This window comes from Drosophila ficusphila, unplaced genomic scaffold (genome assembly GCF_018152265.1).
Source record: "Drosophila ficusphila isolate 14025-0441.05 unplaced genomic scaffold, ASM1815226v1 contig_791, whole genome shotgun sequence".
Lineage (NCBI taxonomy): Eukaryota > Metazoa > Arthropoda > Insecta > Diptera > Drosophilidae > Drosophila > Drosophila ficusphila.
The window spans coordinates 22,585,228-22,608,852 of NW_025064737.1; the positions used below are offsets into that span (position 1 = coordinate 22,585,228).

The 23,625-nt window shown below is 44.2% G+C and overlaps 5 protein-coding genes across 5 annotated transcripts; 3 read left to right on the top strand and 2 right to left on the bottom strand.

The window, feature by feature from the left end:
- Window positions 1-61: 61 nt before the first annotated feature.
- LOC108088458 (condensin complex subunit 1) lies at window positions 62-4,710 on the top strand. Its single transcript, XM_017186242.2, is given in 7 exon segments — window positions 62-278; window positions 356-616; window positions 619-826; window positions 894-1,789; window positions 1,843-1,984; window positions 2,048-2,135; window positions 2,192-4,710. Coding segments are annotated over 7 exon segments (4,137 nt in total). The 5' UTR covers window positions 62-151; the 3' UTR covers window positions 4,607-4,710.
- LOC108088464 (lysoplasmalogenase-like protein TMEM86A) lies at window positions 4,697-6,673 on the bottom strand. The gene is made up of 4 exons (XM_017186249.1): window positions 6,503-6,673; window positions 5,597-5,766; window positions 5,349-5,539; window positions 4,697-5,253 (listed from the first exon to the last, which is right to left on the bottom strand). Exons 1-4 carry the CDS (start codon window positions 6,521-6,523, stop codon window positions 4,928-4,930), a joined length of 708 nt encoding a protein of 235 aa, XP_017041738.1. The 5' UTR covers window positions 6,524-6,673; the 3' UTR covers window positions 4,697-4,927.
- Window positions 6,674-7,170: 497 nt separating this feature from the next.
- Window positions 7,171-10,751, top strand: LOC108088523 (head-specific guanylate cyclase). Its single transcript, XM_017186362.1, has 5 exons — window positions 7,171-7,308; window positions 8,193-8,464; window positions 8,620-8,860; window positions 8,921-10,269; window positions 10,390-10,751. Exons 2-5 carry the CDS (start codon window positions 8,229-8,231, stop codon window positions 10,592-10,594), a joined length of 2,031 nt encoding a protein of 676 aa, XP_017041851.1. The 5' UTR covers window positions 7,171-7,308; window positions 8,193-8,228; the 3' UTR covers window positions 10,595-10,751.
- Window positions 10,725-11,944, bottom strand: LOC108088524 (general odorant-binding protein 99a). Its single transcript, XM_017186365.1, has 2 exons — window positions 11,814-11,944; window positions 10,725-11,203 (listed from the first exon to the last, which is right to left on the bottom strand). Exons 1-2 carry the CDS (start codon window positions 11,853-11,855, stop codon window positions 10,790-10,792), a joined length of 456 nt encoding a protein of 151 aa, XP_017041854.1. The 5' UTR covers window positions 11,856-11,944; the 3' UTR covers window positions 10,725-10,789.
- A 6,323-nt stretch (window positions 11,945-18,267) lies between these two features.
- Window positions 18,268-22,737, top strand: LOC108088381 (putative uncharacterized protein DDB_G0282129). Its single transcript, XM_017186129.2, has 4 exons — window positions 18,268-18,631; window positions 18,708-18,809; window positions 19,129-19,540; window positions 21,417-22,737. The coding sequence occupies exons 1-4, from the start codon at window positions 18,485-18,487 to the stop codon at window positions 22,286-22,288; spliced, it is 1,533 nt and encodes a 510-aa protein (XP_017041618.1). The 5' UTR covers window positions 18,268-18,484; the 3' UTR covers window positions 22,289-22,737.
- The last annotated feature ends 888 nt before the right edge of the window (window positions 22,738-23,625 follow it).

Here is a 23,625-nt window from a genome sequence, read left to right on the forward strand (position 1 = left end):
TGCATTTCTATTTTTCAAAACGTAAAAGTAGTTCCGCCACCTGGCATCGATAACCGATTTTAAGCTATCGACTTGGCGCCATCTCTATAGAGGACGCTAAGGAATTTAGAAAACATATTTTTATTTTGCGGTAAATAAAAAAATAATTGCCATGGACGAAACACAAAACTTCCAGTTCGTCCTCCCATTGAACGCTTCTGACCTTACAAACTCCAGTGGGGATCAGTATTATGTGAAGGAGATATTCACCAATGCTGATATTCCTCAAAAACTGCAGGGTGAGTCCGATGGCGCGGGTTTATTTTAAAAATGGTACAGTTTTATCAATCTTTTAACATCTGAATATTTCTTGTAGAATGCAAACGGAAAGTTCACCAAGGCGATCCCTTCTATATATTTGATCACTTCGATATATATTTCTCGATCCTGGAGGGCCGAGGCTCCGAGTCGATCTCCTCACAGAATCTTATGAGGTCTTTTGATCTCTTATATTTGACGGTTGATAAGCTGTTTCAGGATCTACAACCTCTGCTGGTGGCTAGCGAGCCTATGTCCAACCAGCAGCGCATCAGATACCTAAATCTCACAAAGATGACTCTGTTCCTGCAAGTGAGCACCGTAAAAAGATCAACAATAGTGCCCAGCAAGCACTGCGGGATCAGCAGATTAATGTGCAGAAAAAGCGAGCTAAGCAGTCGGACACACTGGAGCAGTTTCCTCAGTGGGATGTCAAACGAGGCAAGTTCCTCGTGCAGCTCTTCAACGTACTCCAGTGCCCACTAGAAAAGCTTTGGAGTCCGCCCGTCGCGGAGGATGACTTTATTTCGTGAGTATCCATCCAGAAAATATAATTTTTCAAGTTTGACAATTTCCCCTTGAAAAACGATCCACAGATTGCTTTGCGATGTCTGCTATCGAACGCTCGAGTTGCAGCCTCTACGCCCAGATAACAAACATGTGTTTGACACAGTCTTTCAAATCCTTGGCACCTCTATTAAGCGCTATAACCAGGCCATGACCTTTCCGGTCCGGGTCCTGCAAATTCTGCGTGGCACTGAGCATGCGGCCGCATCCGTAGCCACCGGAATACTACTACTGCACGAGGAATATGGAATCTCTTCGGTCTTTTCTATTCTAATCAAGAGCATTGTGGACGCTTTGAAACTGGACAGCTCTGATTCCACTGTGTCCAAGCACTTTTCAAACTTTTTAGCCGAGTTCTCGAACATCGCTCCATCACTGATCGTTCCGCATTTGGAGAAGCTAGCTGATGACCTTCTGGATTGCCAGTCGCACACTTTGCGTAATTGTGTGCTCCAGATTATCGGCGACACTGTGGTTAGCGAACTGACCTCTGAGGATCTCAGCGAAGAACTGAAAGAAGTGCGCAACGAGTTTCTCGAGCACCTGATGGCTCACATCTTGGATATATCAGCTCATGTGCGCTCCAAGGTGCTAAGCATTTGGCACCACTTAAAAGTGCAGCACGCCATTCCGCTCAACTTTTTAACCCGAGTGCTGGAAGAAGCCATCGGAAGATTGGAAGACAAGAGCTCGATAGTGCGGCGTGCTGCCATGCAACTGATCAAATCCGCTCTGGAAAGCAATCCATACTGTAGCAAACTTTCCCTGGACGAACTACGCGCCAAGCATGAGCGGGAAGTTCTCGCCATGGAGAAGCTCAACGAGGTACTTGAGGAGGAGCGCAAACAGGAGGAGAACCTCAACGACGAGTTTAGCTCCCTTGCGCCCGAACTTCTGCCCTTTATCGAGGCCAATCTTACGGAGTGTATGTGTTAATTTATGCTTTGGTTGGAGGTATTTTATAAATATATTTTTTAGTTCCTGACATGCAGTTTGATAAAGAGGAAAGCGACGAGACATTACTAGAGAGAATCGTTCCACTGATGCGTGAGAAAAACTATAAGGATGTCATAGTACTGGTGAGAAAGGTGGATTTCTTAGCTGGCAATCAGAATATGAGGTAATCTTTTTATCAGAGATCTTTAGATTGTTGATCTGATGTTTTTATTTTTTTTTTTTTCAGCTCCTTGCTGAAACACGAAGAGCACTGTGTGTATGTGCTGGCCTTGTTAAAAACATATCACTTGCTGGCCGCCGGATTTAAGCAGAGCGTAGGTTTTTAAAAATGCAATGATATAACTTTCTACAAACTAATGTTCACTTGCAGAGCGAGGAGATGCTGCAACAGATTAAAACGGTCCAGTTTCTGAAGGACAGCATTGACTTTGCTGTGTTGATGACTTCGGCATTCCCAAAACTGCACGAAATGCTCATGTCCAAAACAAACACAGATGTTTTCGAGGCTGTTGATTTGTTCACCACAGGGTACATGTTTGGAATCCACGGTACAGAGTCAGGAATGCAGAGGATGTTGCAGCTGGTCTGGTCGTCCGACAAGGAGAAGCGGGATGCCGTGTCCGATGCCTACAAGCGGGTTCTCTTTTCCACGGACCAAACGGGGCGAGCTCACGCCATCCGAGTGGTGCAGAATCTGTCCAAGTTTCTCTCGGAGATCGAGTACGGCCACTACACGGCTATGGAGTCGTTGATGGCCGAGTGGGTGTCCGGTGGCGACATTGATGCCGCCGTCATAGAGGTGCTCTTCCAGCGCTTCACACTCAAATTGGAGGGTACCACTGCCAATGAATCTCGATTATCGCTTCAACTCCTAATCATGGCCTCACAATCCAAGGCCAGCATTGCTTCGGCCAACACCGGTATTATTGAAGACATTGCCACCAGCGAAAGCGTGCGTCGCGATCCTCGCATCTTCACCGGTTGCCTGCAGTTGCTGGTCAACTCCATCGATGCCAACAACAATGCCAAGTTCTACAAGCGCCACAACAGCGATGCGGAGTTTGTGGGAAGAATCACTCGGCTCTTTCTCGACTTTTTCTTTCACCAAAAACTATCGGACTTTGACAGTCTGGCCATGAGTGTGTTGGAGTATTACTACAGGATGTGCCAGGCGCCGGATGTGATTGCCCAGCAACTGGTGGTGGCGCTGCTGAAACGATTTAAAGAGAGCTGGCTCGTCAGAGAGGCGGCTGCTCCGGAGTCCTCCCCAGTAACGAACAAGGAGAACTTTCCCGAATCGCAACCGACAGACATTCCCTACTCACAGCCCCTACCGCTCACCCAGACTCAAACCGATAGTCCATCCCAGACGCACGGCGATCTGATGCCAGTTTTTCTGGTCTCCCGTTTGGTGTTCTGCATTGGGTACATGACCATCAAAGAGATGATTTTCCTTGACATGGACATCTATAACAACATGAAGTATCGCGACGAACTGACGGCGCTCGAAGAGCGTAAAAACCGTAACCAACAAGCGGGAATCGCAAAGAATGCGGCCAGGCAAACGCTTAATTTATCCGCCATGGAAGTGCGCAAGAGACTATCTGGAGTGGCGGCTGAACCACAGCAAGAGCCGGATGAGGACCTGGTAGGAGCCACCGCAGAGGATAACATAGCAGAGGAAATCCATGGCATTTGCGAGGAAATGCTGCTGTACAGCCCCGATGCCCTGCTGGCCAAACTATCGCCATTTATCATTGAGATCTGCAAGAAACCCGGAGAATTTCGCGATGCCAAGCTGCAACAGGCGGCAACCTTGACGCTGGCCCGACTGATGACCGTGTCCTCCCGGTTCTGCGAATCCAACATGAGCTTTTTAATGAACATCCTCAACCTTACGAAGAACATCCGGATCAAGTGCAACACAGTGGTTGGTTTGTCGGATCTCACGTTCCGTTTCCCAAATATTATTGAGCCGTGGACGGGTCACTTCTACGCCCAGCTGCACGAATCGAACACCGAGTTAAGATTGACTGCTGTCAAAATGCTGTCTCACCTGATCCTGAACGAGATGATTCGCGTGAAGGGACAAATCGCCGACATGGCACTCTGCATAGTGGACGAAAACGATGAGATACGCAACATCACTAAACAGTTCTTCAAGGAGATCGCAAACAAGTCGAATATTCTGTACAATGTTCTGCCGGATATTATTTCGCGACTAGGTGACATCAACCTCAATCTGGATGAGGACAAGTACCGCGTGATCATGTCCTATATCCTGGGCCTCATTCAGAAAGATCGTCAGATCGAGACGCTGGTGGAGAAGTTGTGCCTGCGCTTCCCGGTGACGCGGGTGGAACGCCAGTGGCGAGACATCGCTTACTGTCTTGGTCTTCTCACTTACAACGAAAGAGCGGTGAAAAAGCTAATGGACAACATGCAGCACTATAAGGACAAGGTCCAAGTGGACGAAGTCTACCAGTCTTTCAAGCTAATCATCAGCAACACCAACAAGCTGGCCAAGCCGGAGCTCAAAGCCGTGGTCACGGAGTTCGAAACCCGGTTAAACGAATGCCTGCAGGTGAATCCGGATGCGTCAGCGAATCCTGGGGATCAGCCCGCGGGCAGCACCGAAAGTCAGGCTAATAGAACCCGGGCGGCCAAGCCAAAGAAGGGCGGTCGCAAGCCGGTTGCCAGCAAGAAGACTTCTGCACGAGGACGCGGCAGACGAAGTCGCCAGGATTCCTCCTCAGAGGAAAGTAGTTCCAGTAGCGACGATTAGTTTCATAAAATTTTAATAGTTGCGGAGAAATTTCTACGATTTTAAACAGATTTGTAATAAATTTTTAACCTTTTACTAAGAGTCAATAAAAATATTTTAATACATTTATTTTTTCAAGTCAACAAACATCTAATAAACTCTACTAATATCCGTTTCCACATCCACCAAAAAGACAGGGAAAAATATTTGATTACACTAAACTACAGGGATGGGGAAACAAACACGTAAATGGCATTAATCTAGACGGTTTGGAAGTACTAAATTTGGTGGTCGCGTTTATGTTGTCTATGGGTTTCCAACAGTTGAGCATTGAGCACTAATTTACTTGATTTTCTTGCGAAGAGACCGCTGAGTCGCAGGACCATCGTCCGCGGTGCTCAACGCAATGGCAAACTGGGCGGCATAGTAGGTGATCATGATTTGGAGGCGGGCGAAGGGCACGGGCACTCCAACAAACATGGTGACCGCGATCAGGGCATCGGATATCACAAATAAAATAGCCCCAATGGCGCAGAAAATGCTGAGAAAGGTCCTCGAATCCACAGCTCGAGCCAGAGATCTCCACAACATGGTGGTTATAAGATAACAATAGATTGGCACCCCGATGATGAGGATCTCGTCCAAATTATGATGCACAAAGTAAACAACTGCAATACAAATGGGATTTTAAAATAAAATAAATAAACTTCAAAACTTATATGCACGTAATTTCTAAAATGTACTTTAAGTTTTAATAACTTACAAAGTGTTACTGCTATATAGAGAATAATTCCAATGAACCACTTTACAGGCTTCCATCCAAATGCGCTGATATAAAAGACGTGAGCCACTCCGAAGGAGATCATTCCAAAGGGAAAAAGATTTATGTTGAGCAGGGCATCACCACCGGAGGAGAAAACCAGGCCAAGGAGAATCCAAAGTGAGCGTCGATATCTGTACAAAATATATAGGAAATTGAAATCTTAACTAATGGACGTTATTAAAACTTACTCTTTTTTGAGCGAGATTCCCTTGGCCACCACATAGAACATCAGGGCCACAATTGGCAGACATTTCAATACTGTTGTCCATAATTCTCCTTGGGGATCTTTTCTAACCAGCGAGAAATACAGGACGAGGGTTACCAAAAAGGGCACCAACTTAGAGCCTTGCACTTTGGCCTGGAATTAATAAAAACTTTATTAAAAAATTTAATTTGGTTTTTTTTATAAAACAGCTAAAAAAAATAAAATAAAGTCATAATATTAAACCATTATAAAGGTAAACCGTTCATTTTCATTTCAACTATTTTTATAAAAACTTTGGAATAGTGGGCAATTTACTGGCAACACACCCTGTTAATTGGTTTACTGTAATTGGCTGAAAAAGCCCCCAGTATTTTAAATATTTATTTAAAGTTTATTAGACTTGTTGCTTGAACCCAAAATAGCTTAGGGATTATCGCTTATCGAACCGCGGAGGGTCCAAAATACAGCCAAACATTACGATTAGGCAAATCGAACTTTTTCGGCCTTGATTAGATTAAAGCGTTTCTCCTTGGGGTTGGCTTTCTATAGTACCACGTCAAAATTTAATGGTTTTATGGAGATGTAAATTTGCTTTTGGAATTATCTATTACAGTTTGGGGTGGGAGAGGGGGGTTCCAAAGGGCCGGTGCAGCCTTCAAACTTTCGCTTTCGGTGCAGGAGCTTTCAGAGTGCTCCAGAGAACCTGAAAGATGTGCAAGGTCAAGGACGAAGCTTTGTGTTCTTTTTATAGTTCCACTTTCTGCGGTTAGATAAAGCATCTGCAGTGCACGCACGCAATTTACTATATTATTTATGTTTATATAGCTGGAATACGCGTATCAATGAAACCTTAGAACCAAACTGGAATACCAGAACCTGAGTCACTTACAAACTGCCCGAAATCGTTCATTGCGGTCGTAATTAGTGCAAATTATAACTATTAAAGGCGGCTAAAAGTCTGGCCAAGCTGCACTTTCACACGATGCGAGCGCGAATCGAAAGTAAACAAAAACTCTAGCCCCCCGGAAAGAAAACAATTGAAAAGAACACGTTGAGCACGGGCGGCCAACGTCAATAAACTGAGGCGTATCACATATACTTTTTCGATTCGCTGGACTGGCGAGCTGGCGAACGCTGAAAAGTTTACGGTTTCTGGAGAGTAAAAAGTTTTCAGCCGGACATGTGGTGTGCAGCATATGCAGCATTCTGCAGATACCTTGCCACAGAAACAGCTACGGATACAGATACAGATACAGGGGGGCAGATTGATTATTTTCCACCTTTGTTATTAGTTGAGAGCGGCAATTCCGAGAGCGCTGCTCACGCAACAGGTTAATTGAGAAGTGACCATTGGAGAAGCTTTTTCAGACAGCATCAAATTAAGTACAAAATATACACATGCGCACTCGCTCGCACTCTCGCTCTCTCGCACTCTTTTTGTGCCATCCAAAACAATGCAACAATTTCTGCACACTTTCACTTGGAAAAGCTTTCACCGCGAAGCTTTGCTGCCCGCTAGACTTTTTCGCAACCTTATTCTGGCCAAAAGTTCATTCAGTTCCGAGTTGTGGCACTTTTCAGGCGTGCGAAAATTCCTCAGCAGTCCGAAAATTTCCACAACAGTAAAAGCCTCCACACCAAAAGTGAAAATCAAAGGGAAAGAATAGTGTACAAAAATTGTAGAATTCAAATCAGGTAATTTAAAGCCAAAAAGTATGCCACGCACGTACGGGTGCCCCAAGGGGAAAAACCTTGTGAAAGAGCTGGAAAATTGTGTATCCATGGGGGCTTCCTGTAAGCAAATACACACTCCTGTAAAGGAAGAGGGGGTGGTGAAAATTAAAGCTGACCAGTGTGACACACATCGGGCGAAAGCAGCTGACGGATGGGAAAAAGGAGGACACCTACGCTCCTCGTAAATTATGCAAAATAAAATTATGGTAATGCGGCTGGCCAGAAAGCAAGAGTGGAAGCCTTGCCAAGAAGGCAGGAAAGACTGGCACACACTTGACCTCCGAGGAAAAGCACTCGAGTTGGGCACACAAGATACTGCAGGGACATGGGCCCTTGTGGGCCAGTGGGTGGCGCACGTACCAACCCAACCGCCCCACCACCATACCACCCGGGCACCACCCCCTCTCACAAGTGCACGTTGAACTTGAGAAAAGAGCAGAGAAAAGCCCCCGGGCGGAAAGCCACGATACACATCGAATCAATGGCTGAGTTGCCAATAAAAACCCATCAAATAAGTTGCATTTTACTAGAAAATTTTGTTTAGATTAAATAACAGGTTTTACAAGTGTCATTTAGGAGCATACATTTACATTTATTTCAATCGAAAGTTATGCAACAAAATTACACTTTTGATTTAATATTTAAAATTCAAATTAAACTTTTTAAAGCTGATATTAACTTATGCATAAATGAAAATAATAACATCCAATTAAGTCATAGCTTAGGGCAGAAAGTAATTGAAAGTTCCAAACTAGGGAATGGGTTTAAGCCACGTATTCGTGGCCCATAATTGAATTGTTGGCAAAGCCACTAATACCCTGACACCTGTTTAATCCCCGAAATAGATCGAATAGAGGCCCCTTGAGCAGCGAGCACGCAACATGGCGTGTCCTTTCTTTAGGCGAGCGGATTCGCTGACACGCCAGCCGTCGGTCATCGCCGAACCCGGTGGCCACTGGGCGCTCGAGGACGAGGAGCTGTCGGATGACGCCCTGACCCTCACGCACCTCCAGATGGCCATCCAGCTTCTCACGGCGCCATCGAACGAGGATCTCAATACGGCCGTCACCTCCTTGGTGGCCAAGTACCGTCAGAACTGGCCCAACATTCACAAGCTGTAAGTGAAGATATCAAATCTAATTAGGAATTAGTCCCAGAAATTTCCTAATTTGTATAATATTTTAAATCCAATTTCACAATGAAACTTGTACCCCATTACACTTCCTATAAACTTGTAGCGTTTCTATAATAACCACTTCTATTCTCCCCCAGAAAACTGGATCCGCAAACCTTCAAAAGCTGCGCCAACTATGATTATTTGGCGGATATCCAGGAGTTGCTCTTGAAGATGGACGAGGCGAGTGCCAGTGAGATTCTGGTGCTTCTGGGTGAGGAGTTGATAACCTGTTGCTGCACGGGCATTATCGAAAGGGCCTTTCGCTGCCTGGGAACCGATCTTCAGGAGTTTCTGGGCTCCCTCGATGGCGTTTACGATGTGCTAAAGCTGCAGGAGGTGAGACATGAAAGAAGTTAATGTAAATTTATTTTCAAATACAATTTTTATGATATTCAGGAGGACGTAACCGATACTGGATTTGTTTGTGCCGGCGAGGGAGAGCTGATCTTCACCTCGGAGCGTCCAGTGATTGCCTGGTTGCTCCTGGGTTCCCTGAAGGCCCTTACCCGAATGCTTTACAAGGTGGATGTGAACATCAAGATCGAGCCCGTGGAGGGAGATGCCCGTCGGTATCGCTACCTCTTCTCCCTTGTCAAGGACAACTCCCAGACAATGCTGATGGGTCGTCCCTCCCTCGTGAGCAAAACGATCCCAGAAACCGTGCAACGCAGCAACTCGAGCAATGCCTCCGACTTGCAAATGAACTCCTCCAGCTTCTGCAAGATGTTCCCCTGGCACTTCATCATGAACGAGCAACTGGAGCTGGTGCAACTGGGCAGGGGATTCAGCAAGTTGTACAAGCCCTACATGGCGGACTTTGGCTGCCAGGCGACGACCTACTTTGACTTCAAGCGACCCAAGGGATTGACTATGAAGTTCAGGGACATTGTGAGGCGCACCTACACGCCCTTCCTGATTGGCTTAAATAATCCTCCGGGAGCAGTGGACTTCCCTGCCATTGGATTGGAGATCAAGGGTCAGATGGTTCATTGCCCTGAGTCGAACTCCCTGTTGTTCATTGGTTCGCCGTTTTTGGACGGCTTGGATGGCCTGACCTGCAACGGACTCTTCATTTCGGACATTCCGCTTCACGATGCCACCAGGGAGGTGATCCTGGTGGGTGAACAAGCCCGTGCGCAGGATGGACTGCGCAGGCGTATGGATAAGATCAAGAACAGCATCGAGGAGGCAAATTCGGCGGTGACCAAGGAGCGAAAGAAGAACGTCAGCCTGCTGCACCTCATCTTCCCCGCGGAAATCGCCGAGAAACTCTGGCTGGGCTCCTCCATCGATGCCAAGACCTATCCGGATGTGACGATCCTGTTCAGCGATATTGTGGGATTCACCAGCATCTGTTCGAGAGCAACTCCCTTCATGGTGATCAGCATGCTGGAGGGTTTGTACAAGGACTTCGACGAGTTCTGCGACTTCTTCGATGTGTACAAGGTGGAGACCATCGGGGATGCCTACTGCGTGGCCAGTGGACTCCACCGGGCCTCCATCTACGATGCCCACAAGGTGGCATGGATGGCCCTCAAGATGATCGACGCCTGCTCGAAGCACATCACCCACGACGGGGAGCAAATCAAAATGCGGATTGGCCTGCACACGGGCACGGTGCTCGCCGGAGTGGTGGGCAGGAAGATGCCCAGGTACTGCCTCTTCGGGCACAGCGTCACCATCGCCAACAAGTTCGAGTCGGGCAGCGAGGCACTGAAGATCAACGTCAGTCCCACCACCAAGGAGTAAGTAGTGGGTCTCATGGGGTTATCAGTTTATAACATTAAAAAAATCAAATTATAATTCTAATTAGTATCTTGTTGTTTAATATTTCTTTATATTAATTAATCTTTTTGATTTTCTAGCTGGCTAACCAAGCACGAGGGCTTCGAATTCGAGCTGCAGCCACGCGATCCCTCGTTCCTGCCCAAGGAGTTCCCCAATCCCGGCGGAACCGAGACCTGCTACTTCCTGGAGAGCTTCCGCAACCCGGCTCTGGACAGCGAGCTGCCGCTGGTGGAGCACATCAATGTGGCCATGAAGACCATATCGGATGGCGGGGATGCTTAGGAAGCCACTTCCTCGATCCGTAACCCCTCGATCCTCCTGTAGACCCACACGCTCAGTAGTCGTAGTTCGGTGCACTTGTATTGTGGTTTTGCCTGTTGCCCTGCTTAGCCTAAATCAATAAACTATCCCATTCGAATGGTTGCATTCCAGCACAATAGATGAACACACTTTATTTCTGGGATATAATGAACGAACTTAAGCTGCGGCCTTCTTCTTGGCCTCCTCCTTGGCCCTCACGAAGGCCTTGACCTTGTCGCCGATCTTGCTGGCCATCATGCACTTGTGTCCCCGGAAGGCCCAGACGTCAGTGGGATCCTTCTGCGAGTTGTCGTCGATGCAGCTCTGGGCGATCTGCAGGGCCTCCTCCTCGGAGAGATCCATCTTGAACTGCTTGGCCAGGCGGTCGGCGTGGTAGCCCATCTCGGAGCAGAAGATGCCCAACTTGGTGGCCGTGCAGGTCAGGTACTGACGCACCTCAGGCTCATCGGGGAAGACCAGTTGCTTCAGCTGGGCGATCTGGTCGTTGCTCAGGGGGTTCTCCTTCAGGCACTCCACGCGGATGCCCTTGATCTCCTCGCCGGTTTTGGGGGTCCAGTCATCGGCATGGGCCTGTTTAAAAAATTATTCATATAGTTCATTTTTGGTTTAATAAACATTTATAATGCAATGAAATCTGAAAAGCTCCAACTTGATGCCATTGAAACAGTAATAAAAAAATAAGTTGGAAACATTTATAGATACTTATCAAAGTAAATTATAAATGTATAATTTTAAACAATTAATTAAAAATTGAATAAACAGTTGCATGTCATGACTATCTCAGTATATTGTATTTAACAAAAAGTGTTATCAGTGACTCATTTGACAAAATTGTTTTGTAAGATCTTAAATGAAAACAAATTTGTAATCTCATTGGAATTATTCATATTCTACAAGGTTATGAGTACACGTCGAATGGAATCCCTGAACTTGCTTAACTTTTTTTCGAAATATGCTTGCGTTGTCTCTGACAATGTAGTAAACAATAAAAATAATATCATGTTGACATTCGATACGGGTTTATCACTAGGATAAATACAATCCAGTTAATAAATCCAATAAATTTGATATTGCATCTACACATTAAAATTTGCTTATCATTTTGACAATGTAAAACTTAATGAAGCAGTTTGTTTTGTAACGTGTTACTAATTGTTATATATTATATATAGGTACACACCACAGCGCACAGGGCCAGAGCAACGATTAAATACTTGAGCATATTGAAATTAAGTTGCACGATCGCGTTGAAGTTCTAAACTGAAGCGCCGACGGCTGAGTGCCTGGCTTTATAGGCACTCCGACGCTAATCGTTAATCGCAGATAGCTCGATCTTTATACGGCTATATGTCTACGCTCTCCCCAGATTCTCCGTGTCAAGAGTTCACTTGCTTATCGCTCCAGTCCAGTTCCGAAACATATTGTTGTACTGCATTCCCGCCAGCTGATAAGTCTGGAATGAAAATCAGACGTAGACTGGAATCGAGCATCTGCTAAGCTCTATTTGCTATGCAAAACTTGTTTCTTGATTAACTTGCTTATTCAATAGTCTTTGCGATTATTCAGAGATTCCTATTTGCAGTGTGTTGAACCAAGACTTAACAATTCTTCCTCATAGTGATCAACATGTAATAAAATAGCAATTGCTATATAGGAAAAAAGATTCATTGGGTCTTAAAACTTAAATTAAAAATATTCCGGTTTTAAACACCAGTGGATTGGAAATCTATTTACGAGCATAACGAGGTATGCTATTTAATATTTTAACCATAATTTCGCTTCTTATGGGAAAAATACGCATGTTTTGAGGGACAAATCTAATTTTGGCCAAAATACGAGATTTTCTTGTACAGATTTGGTTGTAACTTGGCCAAAATTCCGCCTACAGCAAAATATTGCACTATTTTGAACAGTTGAGAACCACAGCCAACCATTTCTGTCACTTTTTGGTTGATTCCAAAAAAATTATTTTCATTCAAATTTTTAATTTTTTATAAGGGGTACCATCGTATTTTTTTCAAAAATTTGTCAAAAAAATTTTTTTTTTCGTTGAATACAAATCGGTTATAAATTTGATTACGAGTTCATAGAGGTATGCTTTTCCTGATTCTGACAAGTATTTTTAATTTTATGGCCAAAAAATACCTTTTTTAACACAAAATTCAAAAACACGAAAATGTGCAGAAATAGTTCTTACATAGCTTTGACAAAAACAGCGCCATTTTAAACTTGTTTTTGATAAAGCTCATAAATATTATATTTAATAAAATTATCAGCACTTCAACCATTATATTTTAAGATCTATATAATAATGAAATAATTAATAATATTAAAAACCGCGGTTGGACAGCGAAATCTGTCTATCGGCATGACATTGCACTTGACCCCTTATCAGTTCCGTGAGGTACAAGTCGAACCCCCTATTTCCCATATTCCAACTCATAAAGCATAGCAAATGCTGATAACAGGAATCACCAGCCGCTTTCACCCATCCAAAATGAGGAGCTAACCAAGTGGCCAACTGTCAATTCGACGGCCATTATGCAATCCCATGCAATCGTATTTAATTAAATCAAATAAAATTCACAGCTGGCCGTCGAGTTCAAAATTAAATACTGCCCCAGGCGACCCATAGATGTCATTACTATGGGATGATTTCGAGCACTATATGTATGTTTTTCGGGTGAACATAAATCCGATGGTTCGCTGGGAACCACGCGCCCTTCAACTAATAACAGTTGCCTCAAAAGGGGCGTAGTGCTCTTCACAACTATTATTATTCAAAGGAGGCGAGTCCTTAACTGAGGGTTAGATAGCGGGGTTAAATAAAAAACAGAGAGCTCGTTGGGTAGGTCGGAATCGGAAACAGTGTTTATGCGAGTACCCCAAACAATGGCATGATTACCATCGCTATGGAGTTCTCAATTTCTCTCCCCCGGCGATGTGTTATTGTTGTGTTATTACAAAAATTATACAAACTATATATGCTGGCTGTTGGGTGAAAATTATATTAGCACCCTGAATGCGTGTCAATGGCCAAAGTCAGGAGCAGATTGTGTTGGATATCTCAAGTTACTGGGTTGAGAACGGAAAACGGAATGGGGACGGGGATTTAGATTGGAAAACTGCAGTTAACGATTACATTATCGGCCTGTTGAAGGTGTCGAATTGTTGGCTGCCGGAATTCGCAATATTGTATAAACTGTGAGCTCCTTGAGCCGTTTGTTGTTTGAAATTGGAGTTTCCGGCTGGGATTCGAAATGAGAATGTGATATGCTGTTTTTTTGTGAGGCTGATGCTGATTTCAGGTAATTTTCGGTATTTGGCGTGTGTCACATGAGAGGATATTGTTAGAAAAATCCTTTAAAAAATGTTGAAGAAGTAAAAAACAGGATTTTTAAAATCGAATCAACGCATCTATCTCTTTTAAAAGCGAGCAATAATCAACTCATAGCTCACCTATCTTAGTGCTATTATTTTGACCACAAGTGTGTGCATCTGCATATGACACAACACAATTCTATCAACTTGCCAGCCAGAGATTTCAGTTAACAAAATGGCAGCCAGGCAGCCGCACACAAAGTTTCCTTGAACTTTTAACAAAATTTCACGTTTCCATGGGTTTCCGCTCGGTGTTTTCTTTTCTTCCTCTTCTTCGGCAAGAGGAGGACTTCCGCCGCAAGAAAAGCAAAATGTAATTTCATGGCTCGCTGAACGAATCCGAATACATGAGAGTTCAAAGTTTCAGCTTTTGGTCCTGCCAAGGAGCGAGTGGGAGAGCGATAGCGAGAGACTGTCACAGGATGCTGGCAGGACTTGAAAGCGCAGGAAGTTATTTAATGAGATTTTCTTTGCGTCAAAGATAAGTCGAAGGAGCGATTCCGAAGCCTGCAATCTTGTAAAACAATATGCAAAACACGCGGGCGGGGCTCCGTTTTCTGTGTGTCTGTATCTGTGATTGTTATTGTCGAGCTGAAAAGGATAAGCGCAGGACGAGCGTGAAGGACGAAGGACGAGGAGCGAACGACAATTGTTGCACACACTCGAAATTAAATTAACTTTTTTCGACCCTGTCCATTTTGGAGTGCCGCCGTCGCCTGCATTGTTCGAAGCCAACTGCCGCTGACAGTTCCAAGTTCCAAGGGGAAGATGGAAGGACGGGCGGATGGGCGGGGGTATTTCGACCTGGCTAACCCACACAGAACTAGAGACAATCGACTCCCAACGATTGCTCAAATATTGGCTTGGGGTCGCGGCACCAAAAAAGAAACCATAACCGAAAACCAAAAACCCAAGCATCCGAACACAAAGCAAACAAATCGCAATCGAAACGTATGAATGGGGCAATGACGCAAGGAAATCTCATTAGCCGCATGTCTTGAAGTTTCAGTTTTAATTTTGTACAATATCCCGGTGTGTTTCGCTTGGAAAGATCTTTCTCTGTATATTTTTTCGGTGGTCTTGATCAAATAATTTTGCGGCCACTGCATGTTAAATATTTGTCAACATTTTAAGGCACTTTTCCATTGTTCCCCCTCCAGGTCCTCCGTTTTTATTTTGTCTTTGTTTTGCCCACCGAATCAGAAGCAGTCGAGTTGGCCACTTGAAATGTCCGTCGGAGTCATCAAAAGAGCACTGAGATGCGAGAATGTGGCACACAGAGCGGTGGTCAAGACCCGGGTTAAGTAAAGTAGCAATGATCCCGGAGTGATTCGACTTTCCTCATCGAGGGCCCCCTGCCAACGGCTACTTATTACACCGCGGCCAACACATGCGTGTCTTCAATTCATGCCCAAGATCAGCATTTCCTTTACCCAATCTGACAACAATATGCTTACACCTAATATATACCCTTTTCTCTTGTTAATCAATATATATATTTTATTATTCTACATATTCAATTGTTTTATTTTAATTATATACTTTCATATACTTTAAGATTTCAACTTTCAATCTTTTCAACTTTTTGTTGGAAGTTTACAAAAACAACCAGTTTCCCTCCATTCAATAAATTCATAATATCAATTGATTAAATATTTGCTTATCACTTTTCGGAGATCCAGGGTTTTTATTGGTATCTATTAAGAAGGGCATTTATAATTCCTCAAATCTCCTTGATTGATTTCCATTTCTTGCTATGATTTTTTGTTGATTTCATTTCCATTGTTGTTGCCAGGCTGCGTATGCTGCCTTGGCTGTTGATTATTATTGTTTGCCACTGTGTGCGCGCCTTATATTGTTTGTATTGGACCGCCGCCTGTTCACTCCCTCTGCCTTCCCCTCCCCCATCCCCCATCCCCCATCCCCACTATAACGCCCTACCCCACCCCTTCCGCCCTCGGAGGTCCGCTCAAGCGTAAAGAGAGCCAGCCAAGCCGACGACATAATGGACATGTTTCAGCTTTGATTGTTGGCAATACACAAGAAATAAAAGGTGGTAATGGCTAAAAATGTATTTATATATTCAATCATCAATAAACTTATTATGAAATGAAAACTAAAATATTTATAATGTTTCTGAATATGTCATTTCAAAAGGAGTAGAAGCTCAGAAAGGTTTGAATATAAGTCTATAAACATATTTTCTTTCTCTGTAAAGCAACAACAACGAAGTAAGTTGTCATCTCCAGCGCTGCTCAACTAATTTGCATATTTGGTCGCAGTAAAAACACTTTATAAGTGGCCACCCAGGGCAGTTGACGCCTTGTGTGTGTGTGTGTGTGATTGGGAGTGTGTATATAGGCGTACTTTAAACAAAGTTAAAATGCGAGAAATTGGCCCTGCGCAAAACACCAGTAGCTCCACGGTAGCAGCAACACGAGCAACAACTGCAGCAGCAACAGCAACAGCAACAGCACGGCAGCAACATCAACGGACGGCAGCAACTTCTAGCCATTTACTGTTGCCAACGACTGTGGCCTGGCCAAAAAGACGATATCAGCGGAACTGGAACTGCCCCTCTACTTATGTGTATCGGTGGGTGTACGTGTGTGTGTGTATAGAGGTCCTTAGCCAGCTCACATACACGCACATAGACAGACTGGAAACTTGTTTCTTTTGGTCAACTTGTACAACATTGTTGCCGCTTTATGTTCTACTATTTTTCGAGTGTATGTGTGAGAGCCAAGGCTCCGCCCTTTCCTGTAGGCGGAGTCTCTCAGGGAGAGAGGGAGAATCTCAACGAGAGAGAGACTCGGAGAAACAGCGAAAGAGGCAGAGCATTTCCGGCGGAGAGCGAGAGATCCAGGCGCGCGCAATGTCGCTGCTTCTTTCGCACATGTTTGTTGGCAACTCGCACTCAGTTTGTTTCAATTGCAATTATTTTGTAACATTCCAATAGGCCAACGCAACCCACCGCCCCAAAAATAAAATTAAAAAAGCACTTCTCATTCCAAAACAGCTGGATATAAGCCACATTATGTAGAGGAGTTCTTATGTAACAAACTATTGTTGTTTTTGTACATACTGAATATTATAAGTAGCAAACTTATATCAAAACGTATTTGCACATTCGAAACTACGTTTTTACTTGTTATTTTTCTTTATCTGCAATTTTTGTATTGTACATAGTTCTTCATCGATTAATTAAAGAAGTTTTAATGGGCATTTAAAGACTTTCAAAATATTATTGGATATACTTGAATATTGTATATTAACAATACTTAAACTTAAGCCTTAAAGGCAGCAAACTCATCTTATTTGCATTTTATGTTTTATTTCAAGTATAATGTACAAATAAGCAATTATTTGTGTACCTACACTTGCTGAATTTATTCATGGAGATTTTAGCACGCACTTCAGACATTTTAGCTGCGCCAGCTGGAAATGAAAGGCAAGTGGCGATGTGCCAAAAACCAGAAACTTTGCTTTGCCAAAGGAGGTGTACGTACATAAAATTGGGGGCTGGGAATATTAGGTACCCCCGACCAAATCCCTGGGGCCACTCGAAAAGCAACAACTACGCTGCCAACTGTGTCAGTTGAGCGTGTGACAGTGTGTGTGCGTGTTAGCCATGCCAACCAGCGGCGAGGTCGCAACAACAACGCTTTTGGTTGGCTATTCCATTAGCCCTAAAGCCCAAAGCGCTCTCACACACACGCCAAGCCGAAAACACAAAAAAAAGAAATTGTGAAACAAAGGCAACAAAGAAAATGAAAGAAACCCCAAACAACCACCGGGCACCACCACCAGTGCACCACCGCACCACCACCATCGCACGACCAACCAGTCCGGAGTGCTCTCCCTCCCCCTTCCTCTGTTTCTCCACATTACTCATACGCCGCGTCGCCGCCTCGAGTGCACAATTTTGTATACAGTACCAAATTAGATTTGAAACTTTTTTCTTAATTGCCAGCCCTCTGCCGGCGTCGGCGTCGCTGCCAGCGGCAACGGAGACGCCGACGCAGGCAGCTGCGCCACACAAAGGTGGTTGCAACACTCTCTGAATCCGAATCCTCCGGAGTCCGGATATATTCCCCCGTACTTATATACATATACACTCGTACTTTCAACCCTCGTTCGCCAGCCGCTTTTGTATTGGTAAATGTTGCCGCTTGCCGCCATTGCTGAACGTCGCCGTCGATTTAGCTGCCGTGCGCTGTGGCCTTTTGGCCAAAAAGTTGAATCAGTTGCAATCGAGGGCTCAGTGTGTCATGTCGTCAGCGCGCGTGGTTACCTAGGAATATGTCTCAGCTATAAAAACAATCGAAAGAAATTGTCAAGAAACCAAACCAAATTAATAATAATTAATTTAAAAAACTAAACATTATAAACAATTGAAAGTGAAGTGTGTGCTCAGAAGTTTTCAACTTCAATAAACGTGAAATAGAGGTTTTCAATCCACCAAACGAAATGAGTCTGCCGTCGGGTGTGGACATGCAGAATCTGATGTCGCAGCATCCGGTTTTAGGTGCCCTGCCACCTGCTTTCTTCCTACGAGCCGCCTCCGAACGCTATCAAAGGACTCCGAAATGCGCTCGCTGCAGGAATCATGGAGTGGTAGGTCCTTCGAGGCTTAGCCATCTGGATTTGCGGATATTAACTCATTGGATTCTTCTTTTCCGAACCCTTGCAGGTCAGCGCCTTGAAGGGTCACAAACGATATTGCCGCTGGCGAGATTGTGTCTGCGCCAAATGCACGCTGATTGCGGAACGCCAACGGGTCATGGCTGCTCAGGTTGGTTGTACAAAAGAATTTAAGAAAACAATCTACACAAAATTGGAAAATATAGAATAGTTGCAACAAATTAACAATCAACTAAAGTTGAACCATCATAAATTACAGAATATACAGAATTGAAAATCTGTTTTTAATTCCATTCATTATTTCATTCAGTTATTTCTTTTCATTGAATGAATTCCAATCTTTATACGCTTCTAAAAGAATGCTTTTAAAAAAGTTGAACAACCATTCAGACTTACCAATATTAATTAAGCTTCCTGTTACACTTAACTGATCGAAGATCCGTTTTCCGCCATTTCCCTCGCTCTTCCAGGTGGCCCTCCGTCGCCAGCAGGCCCAAGAAGAGAACGAGGCCCGCGAACTGGGCCTCCTGTACACCTCGGTTCCTGGCCAGCAGAACGGCAGCGATAGTGCCACGCCCACTCCGCACAGCCCCAACCACAGTGGAAGCGGTGGATCAGCCAGTGGAGGATCGGGTCAGAATGGAGTCTTTCACGGCGGGATTCCCTCGCCACCGAGCGACGGCTTCGAGACCAGCTCCACGCCGAATCAGCACCACCAGCAACAGCAGCAGTCGCACCACCAGCAGCCACACAACCAGCAGCACCAGCAATCCCAGCGGTTCAACGGCAACGGAAATGAATCCGACACCGACGGACGCACCCGTTCCGAGCACCTCAGCGTCGGCTTCTCGCCCACGAGAACCGAGTTGGACGAGAGTCCTGGTGAGTTGAAGAAAACACTTTTACCAAGAGTACACATCAAGAATCAAAGGGAATATAAAATATAATATCAGTCGGAATTCTCACAAATTGAAAGGTTTTATATACAGCTCAAAATATTTTATATTCCTACCCGAATTTTTTATTTTCAAATCGGACGGTAATATTATAGAGCTCACAGCTTAAAAGGTTTTAAATTTGTTGTATCTTCAAAATAAATGGTTTTCAGTGCAGCCCCTTAAAAAGGCCTTTACGCCTGGCTTCTTTGAGAAGAGTTCTTAAAAAACCATGGCACGCAAGTAAAACGCGCGTTAAGAAAAATTTGTTTTCGATTGTTAAAAAAGCAGCGGTGCATAAAGTGCCACACTCGCGGTTGCATGTGCATAGCTGCCGCATGTGTGCAAGTGGCGGAGTGGTGCTAGTGGGTGGGGCGTAGGTGTTGTTTTGACAAAGGTTTAGCCAGCCAAGTTGCAGTCCTGCACTTTGCCAAACAGCGCGTGAAAACGTCCTGGGGTTGCGATCCAGTTAACGGGGGAACCAGGACATTAAGGAGCTCAAATTGCAACAATTAAGTTAAAGTCCTCGTTATGGAGTCGGTACTTGATTTGGCGTCCCTGTTTTTCAGGTGTTTTTAAAGCTAGGAGCAACCACTTGAATATATGAAGAATTTAAATTTCAAAGTTATAAAATCTTATTGGAGACTTTAAGACTTATAGTCTACAAATAATGCATCAAAAACACTTGCATAATAGAAATACTTCTCCGACCTATCAAATTAGGAAGAGAATTCGGCAACATCATATTTTCTTCTATTCTTTCCCTCACAATAAACCTTTTCAAGAGCTAAACAATAAAAGTTATTGTAACATTATCCAATATTATTTGGTATTATGCCCAGTAAGCCAATCAATTCTAACCAGATCATCTCAGCCAGATTGCCTTACCAACCGAACTCAAACTCTTCCCCCATCAAACGCCAAACAGTTGCAAAGTCTGTCGAGGATATCAAAGACCTTTTAGCCTCACCCACTCATTAGGACTATCTGCAGTCCTTGGGGGTAAGACAACCCCATGCTGAGGGTCCTGGCAGGAGCGAAACGTGAGATACTCCCCCCGTCCCACTTGTCTTTATTTGTTTGCCCTTTTAAAGGACGCTGTTTTTGCTGTTCGAGAAAGAAAAACACACCAGGATTCTCACGCGAATCAATCGAGAAAACCTGTCTATTTAAGTACCCGACTCTTTATTTGCAATGAAATCCAAGACGATTTCACGCTTGAATTTTTATTTTCGGTTACAGAGGTTGGAATTGGGTATTGGTATCCACGCACCCTCAACTTAATTAAATTTTCACTGCGGCTTCGTCAACTGCAAATCAAACAGACAGGAAAAACATAAGAGATGAAAACAAAAAAATATCATATAGCTTGTTTCAGTTTTGGAAAAAAACAGCAGGTTGTCCCAGGTTGCCATGTCAACGCATCCTGATCTACCTTCCCCGTCCACCACTTTTGTTTGCGATGCCCCTGATTACATTTTTCCCATTTCTACATTTGATACTTTTATTTGCTCAGAACTGCCAAGTGGAAAACCGCACAGTTTCCACTCGCTACCTGACAAAATCGTGGATTTCAGAGTTGGGAAATTATTCTTTACAATAATCTTAAAAAACAATCTTAATAATTCGGAGACCTACAAAATAAGAAGAAAAATTCAGTTATCATATCTGATATATTTAAATCATTGAACCTTAAATAAAAAGTTAGGATATCAATAATTTATTCAATATTAAAAAAATATAGAAATATTAAGATATTAATTTATTTAATCTTCATAATTTATAACTAATTGTAATTCTTTCTGTGTCACCTTTTCTTTCAGTTTCCAAGCGTGGAGCTGCCCATTCGAACGAAACCGACCAGGACACGGGCTCCGAGTCCGGATCCCCGAGTAGTCCCCGGCCCAAGGTCGCAGGACTCTTCAACTTGACTGCCAGCTTGTCGCCCGCCCGCACAGGACCGCCCAGCTCTCCTGAATCCGACTTGGACGTGGACTCGGCGCCGGATGAGGCCACGCCGGAGAATCTCAGCCTTAAGAAGGAGGACAGCCAATCGCCGCCCAATACGCCCGCCGAAAATCTGCATCTCCTGCGATCCTTTAGCAGCAGTCACGCCCAGGGCTTCCTGCCGTATCACCACACGCAGTTCCTGGCCGCCGCCGGTTTGCCCACCCACCACCACCCACCGGCGCACTCGCCGCACCACCAGCAGCAGCAGCAACAGCAGCAGCAGCAGCAGAACCACCTTTCACAGCACCACCAACAACAGCAGCAACAACAGCAGCAGCAGCAGAGGTCGCCGATTGATGTCCTTATGAGGGTGTTTCCCAATCGCCGCAGGAGCGATGTGGAGCAACTGATGCAGAGATTCCGCGGAGATGTCCTCCAGGCCATGGAGTGCATGTTGGCTGGCGAGGATTTGGGTCAGACCCCGCCGCAGGTTCCTCCCTCCCCCCCGTTTCCCATGAAGTCTGCCTTTTCGCCGCTGGTTCCGCCCTCGGTTTTCGGCTCCCCAACCCATCGCTATCATCCGTTTATGCAGGCGCACGCCAAGAGGTTCCTGACTGCTCCCTACGCCGGAACCGGCTACCTTCCGGGGGTTCTGAGTACGGCGGACATCGAGCAGTCGGAGTCGAATGGGGCAGGTGGCATCGGACTGGATCGCACCAGCAACGCTGGGGATTCCCAGGATTGAGGCAGCGAGGCTGAGGCCAGCGGCGCCGCCGTTTTCAGGCCTTTCGAGTAAGATTTCCCAGAGTCCAAGTTCTCACACCTACACTGAGAAAAATATCCCCTTCTAAAGTCAGGAATAATAAGGAAATTTGTTTTTCAAATGATTTTATCTGTTTGGTTATAACTTCTCGTCTTGAAACAAAATATTTTTTTACACAAAAACCAGGCTCTAAATTGTCCTAGCTATGCCTAAAAATAAGTGTAAATTATATTACCCTCGAAACTTTAGCACACAAGTATTGTAACATAGAAGCCATAAAAATAATATGTTTAATGAATTACAGATTAAGAAAACCATTCACTCGATCCCAGTTAAGAGCCATAAGATGTAATTGTTTAGCTGAAATTAATATTATGCAGACGATGAGATTATTGTTTAAGGGTTTGTTTGATCGCAACCAACTAATGAGATACCCGTGTGTACCATATAAATACAAGCATATATAATTGTATTGAATATCATATTATGTCTTAGATAAAGTACATTTCAAACACTGTGTTAAAGTATTTAATAAATCTACGAAATAATTCAATAAAATTAAATGAAGTAATTAAATAAAGTTTGGTTTTATTTTCAATGAATGGGGTTTTATTTTACAAATAAAGCAATTAGTAAATGAATCTATTTAATGCCGATTCGTTTCCTTACAATTTGGCTTGCCTAAGCACAAAATTAAACAATGGTTCCGCTTCTAATTTTTAATCTCTTTAATACCCAATTAAAATGTTTAGGCCAGCATTAAATAGCTGACTAATCGGAGCAATTAATAAAACTATTTAATTGAAATCTGCTATTGTTTGGCAATCGCTTAAAACCCATGAGATAGTTAAGTAAATATTTAGTTTTCACAGCACGTAATTTATAATCGTGAGAAGTTGGACCCGAGAACAATGGTTTTCCATAAAACACCCCTCCACATACAAAACTAAGGCAAGAAGGCCCAATTATAGAGGCCACCCACGACTGGAAAATCCCAACTGGTCATCACAAAGGACAATGACCAAATAATAATGCGAAGCGTTAATCCGTACCATCATTATCTATTTGCCACTATTTTGAGGGCAGTGCCACACGACGACCCCCGGAAAAACACCAGGAAAACTATTCCGCACGGCCGTGTGGGGAAAAGTGTGAAATCCTTTTACACACAAACGGGTCGAGCTGTTTTTGTTTTCCCCACTCGGACACACGACACGATAAACAAAATTATAATAAAACTAATGCCCACAAACTCGCACACACACACATGACCAGCACATTGCCAGAAATTTTACAATGGCCAGAGGACTCGACTCACA

Excerpts from the sequence above, each read along its gene's own strand:
- LOC108088464 (XM_017186249.1), bottom strand. The coding sequence starts at position 6,523 with ATGAACGATTTCGGGCAGTTT. Across the intron at positions 5,540-5,596 it reads GGAATCTCGCTCAAAAAAGA|ATATCGACGCTCACTTTGGA; the intron begins GTAAGTTTTAAT and ends TATTTTGTACAG. Across the intron at positions 5,254-5,348 it reads CTATATAGCAGTAACACTTT|TTGTTTACTTTGTGCATCAT; the intron begins GTAAGTTATTAA and ends TTTGTATTGCAG.
- LOC108088523 (XM_017186362.1), top strand. The coding sequence starts at position 8,229 with ATGGCGTGTCCTTTCTTTAGGCGAGCGGATTCGCTGACACGCCAGCCG. Across the intron at positions 8,861-8,920 it reads ATGTGCTAAAGCTGCAGGAG|GAGGACGTAACCGATACTGG; the intron begins GTGAGACATGAA and ends TATGATATTCAG. Across the intron at positions 10,270-10,389 it reads GTCAGTCCCACCACCAAGGA|CTGGCTAACCAAGCACGAGG; the intron begins GTAAGTAGTGGG and ends TTGATTTTCTAG.
- LOC108088524 (XM_017186365.1), bottom strand. The coding sequence starts at position 11,855 with ATGCTCAAGTATTTAATCGTTGCTCTGGCCCTGTGCGCTGTG. Across the intron at positions 11,204-11,813 it reads CTCTGGCCCTGTGCGCTGTG|GCCCATGCCGATGACTGGAC; the intron begins GTGTGTACCTAT and ends TTTTTTAAACAG.
- LOC108088381 (XM_017186129.2), top strand. The coding sequence starts at position 18,485 with ATGAGTCTGCCGTCGGGTGTGGACATGCAGAATCTGATGTCGCAGCAT. Across the intron at positions 18,632-18,707 it reads GCTGCAGGAATCATGGAGTG|GTCAGCGCCTTGAAGGGTCA; the intron begins GTAGGTCCTTCG and ends GAACCCTTGCAG. Across the intron at positions 19,541-21,416 it reads CGAGTTGGACGAGAGTCCTG|TTTCCAAGCGTGGAGCTGCC; the intron begins GTGAGTTGAAGA and ends CTTTTCTTTCAG.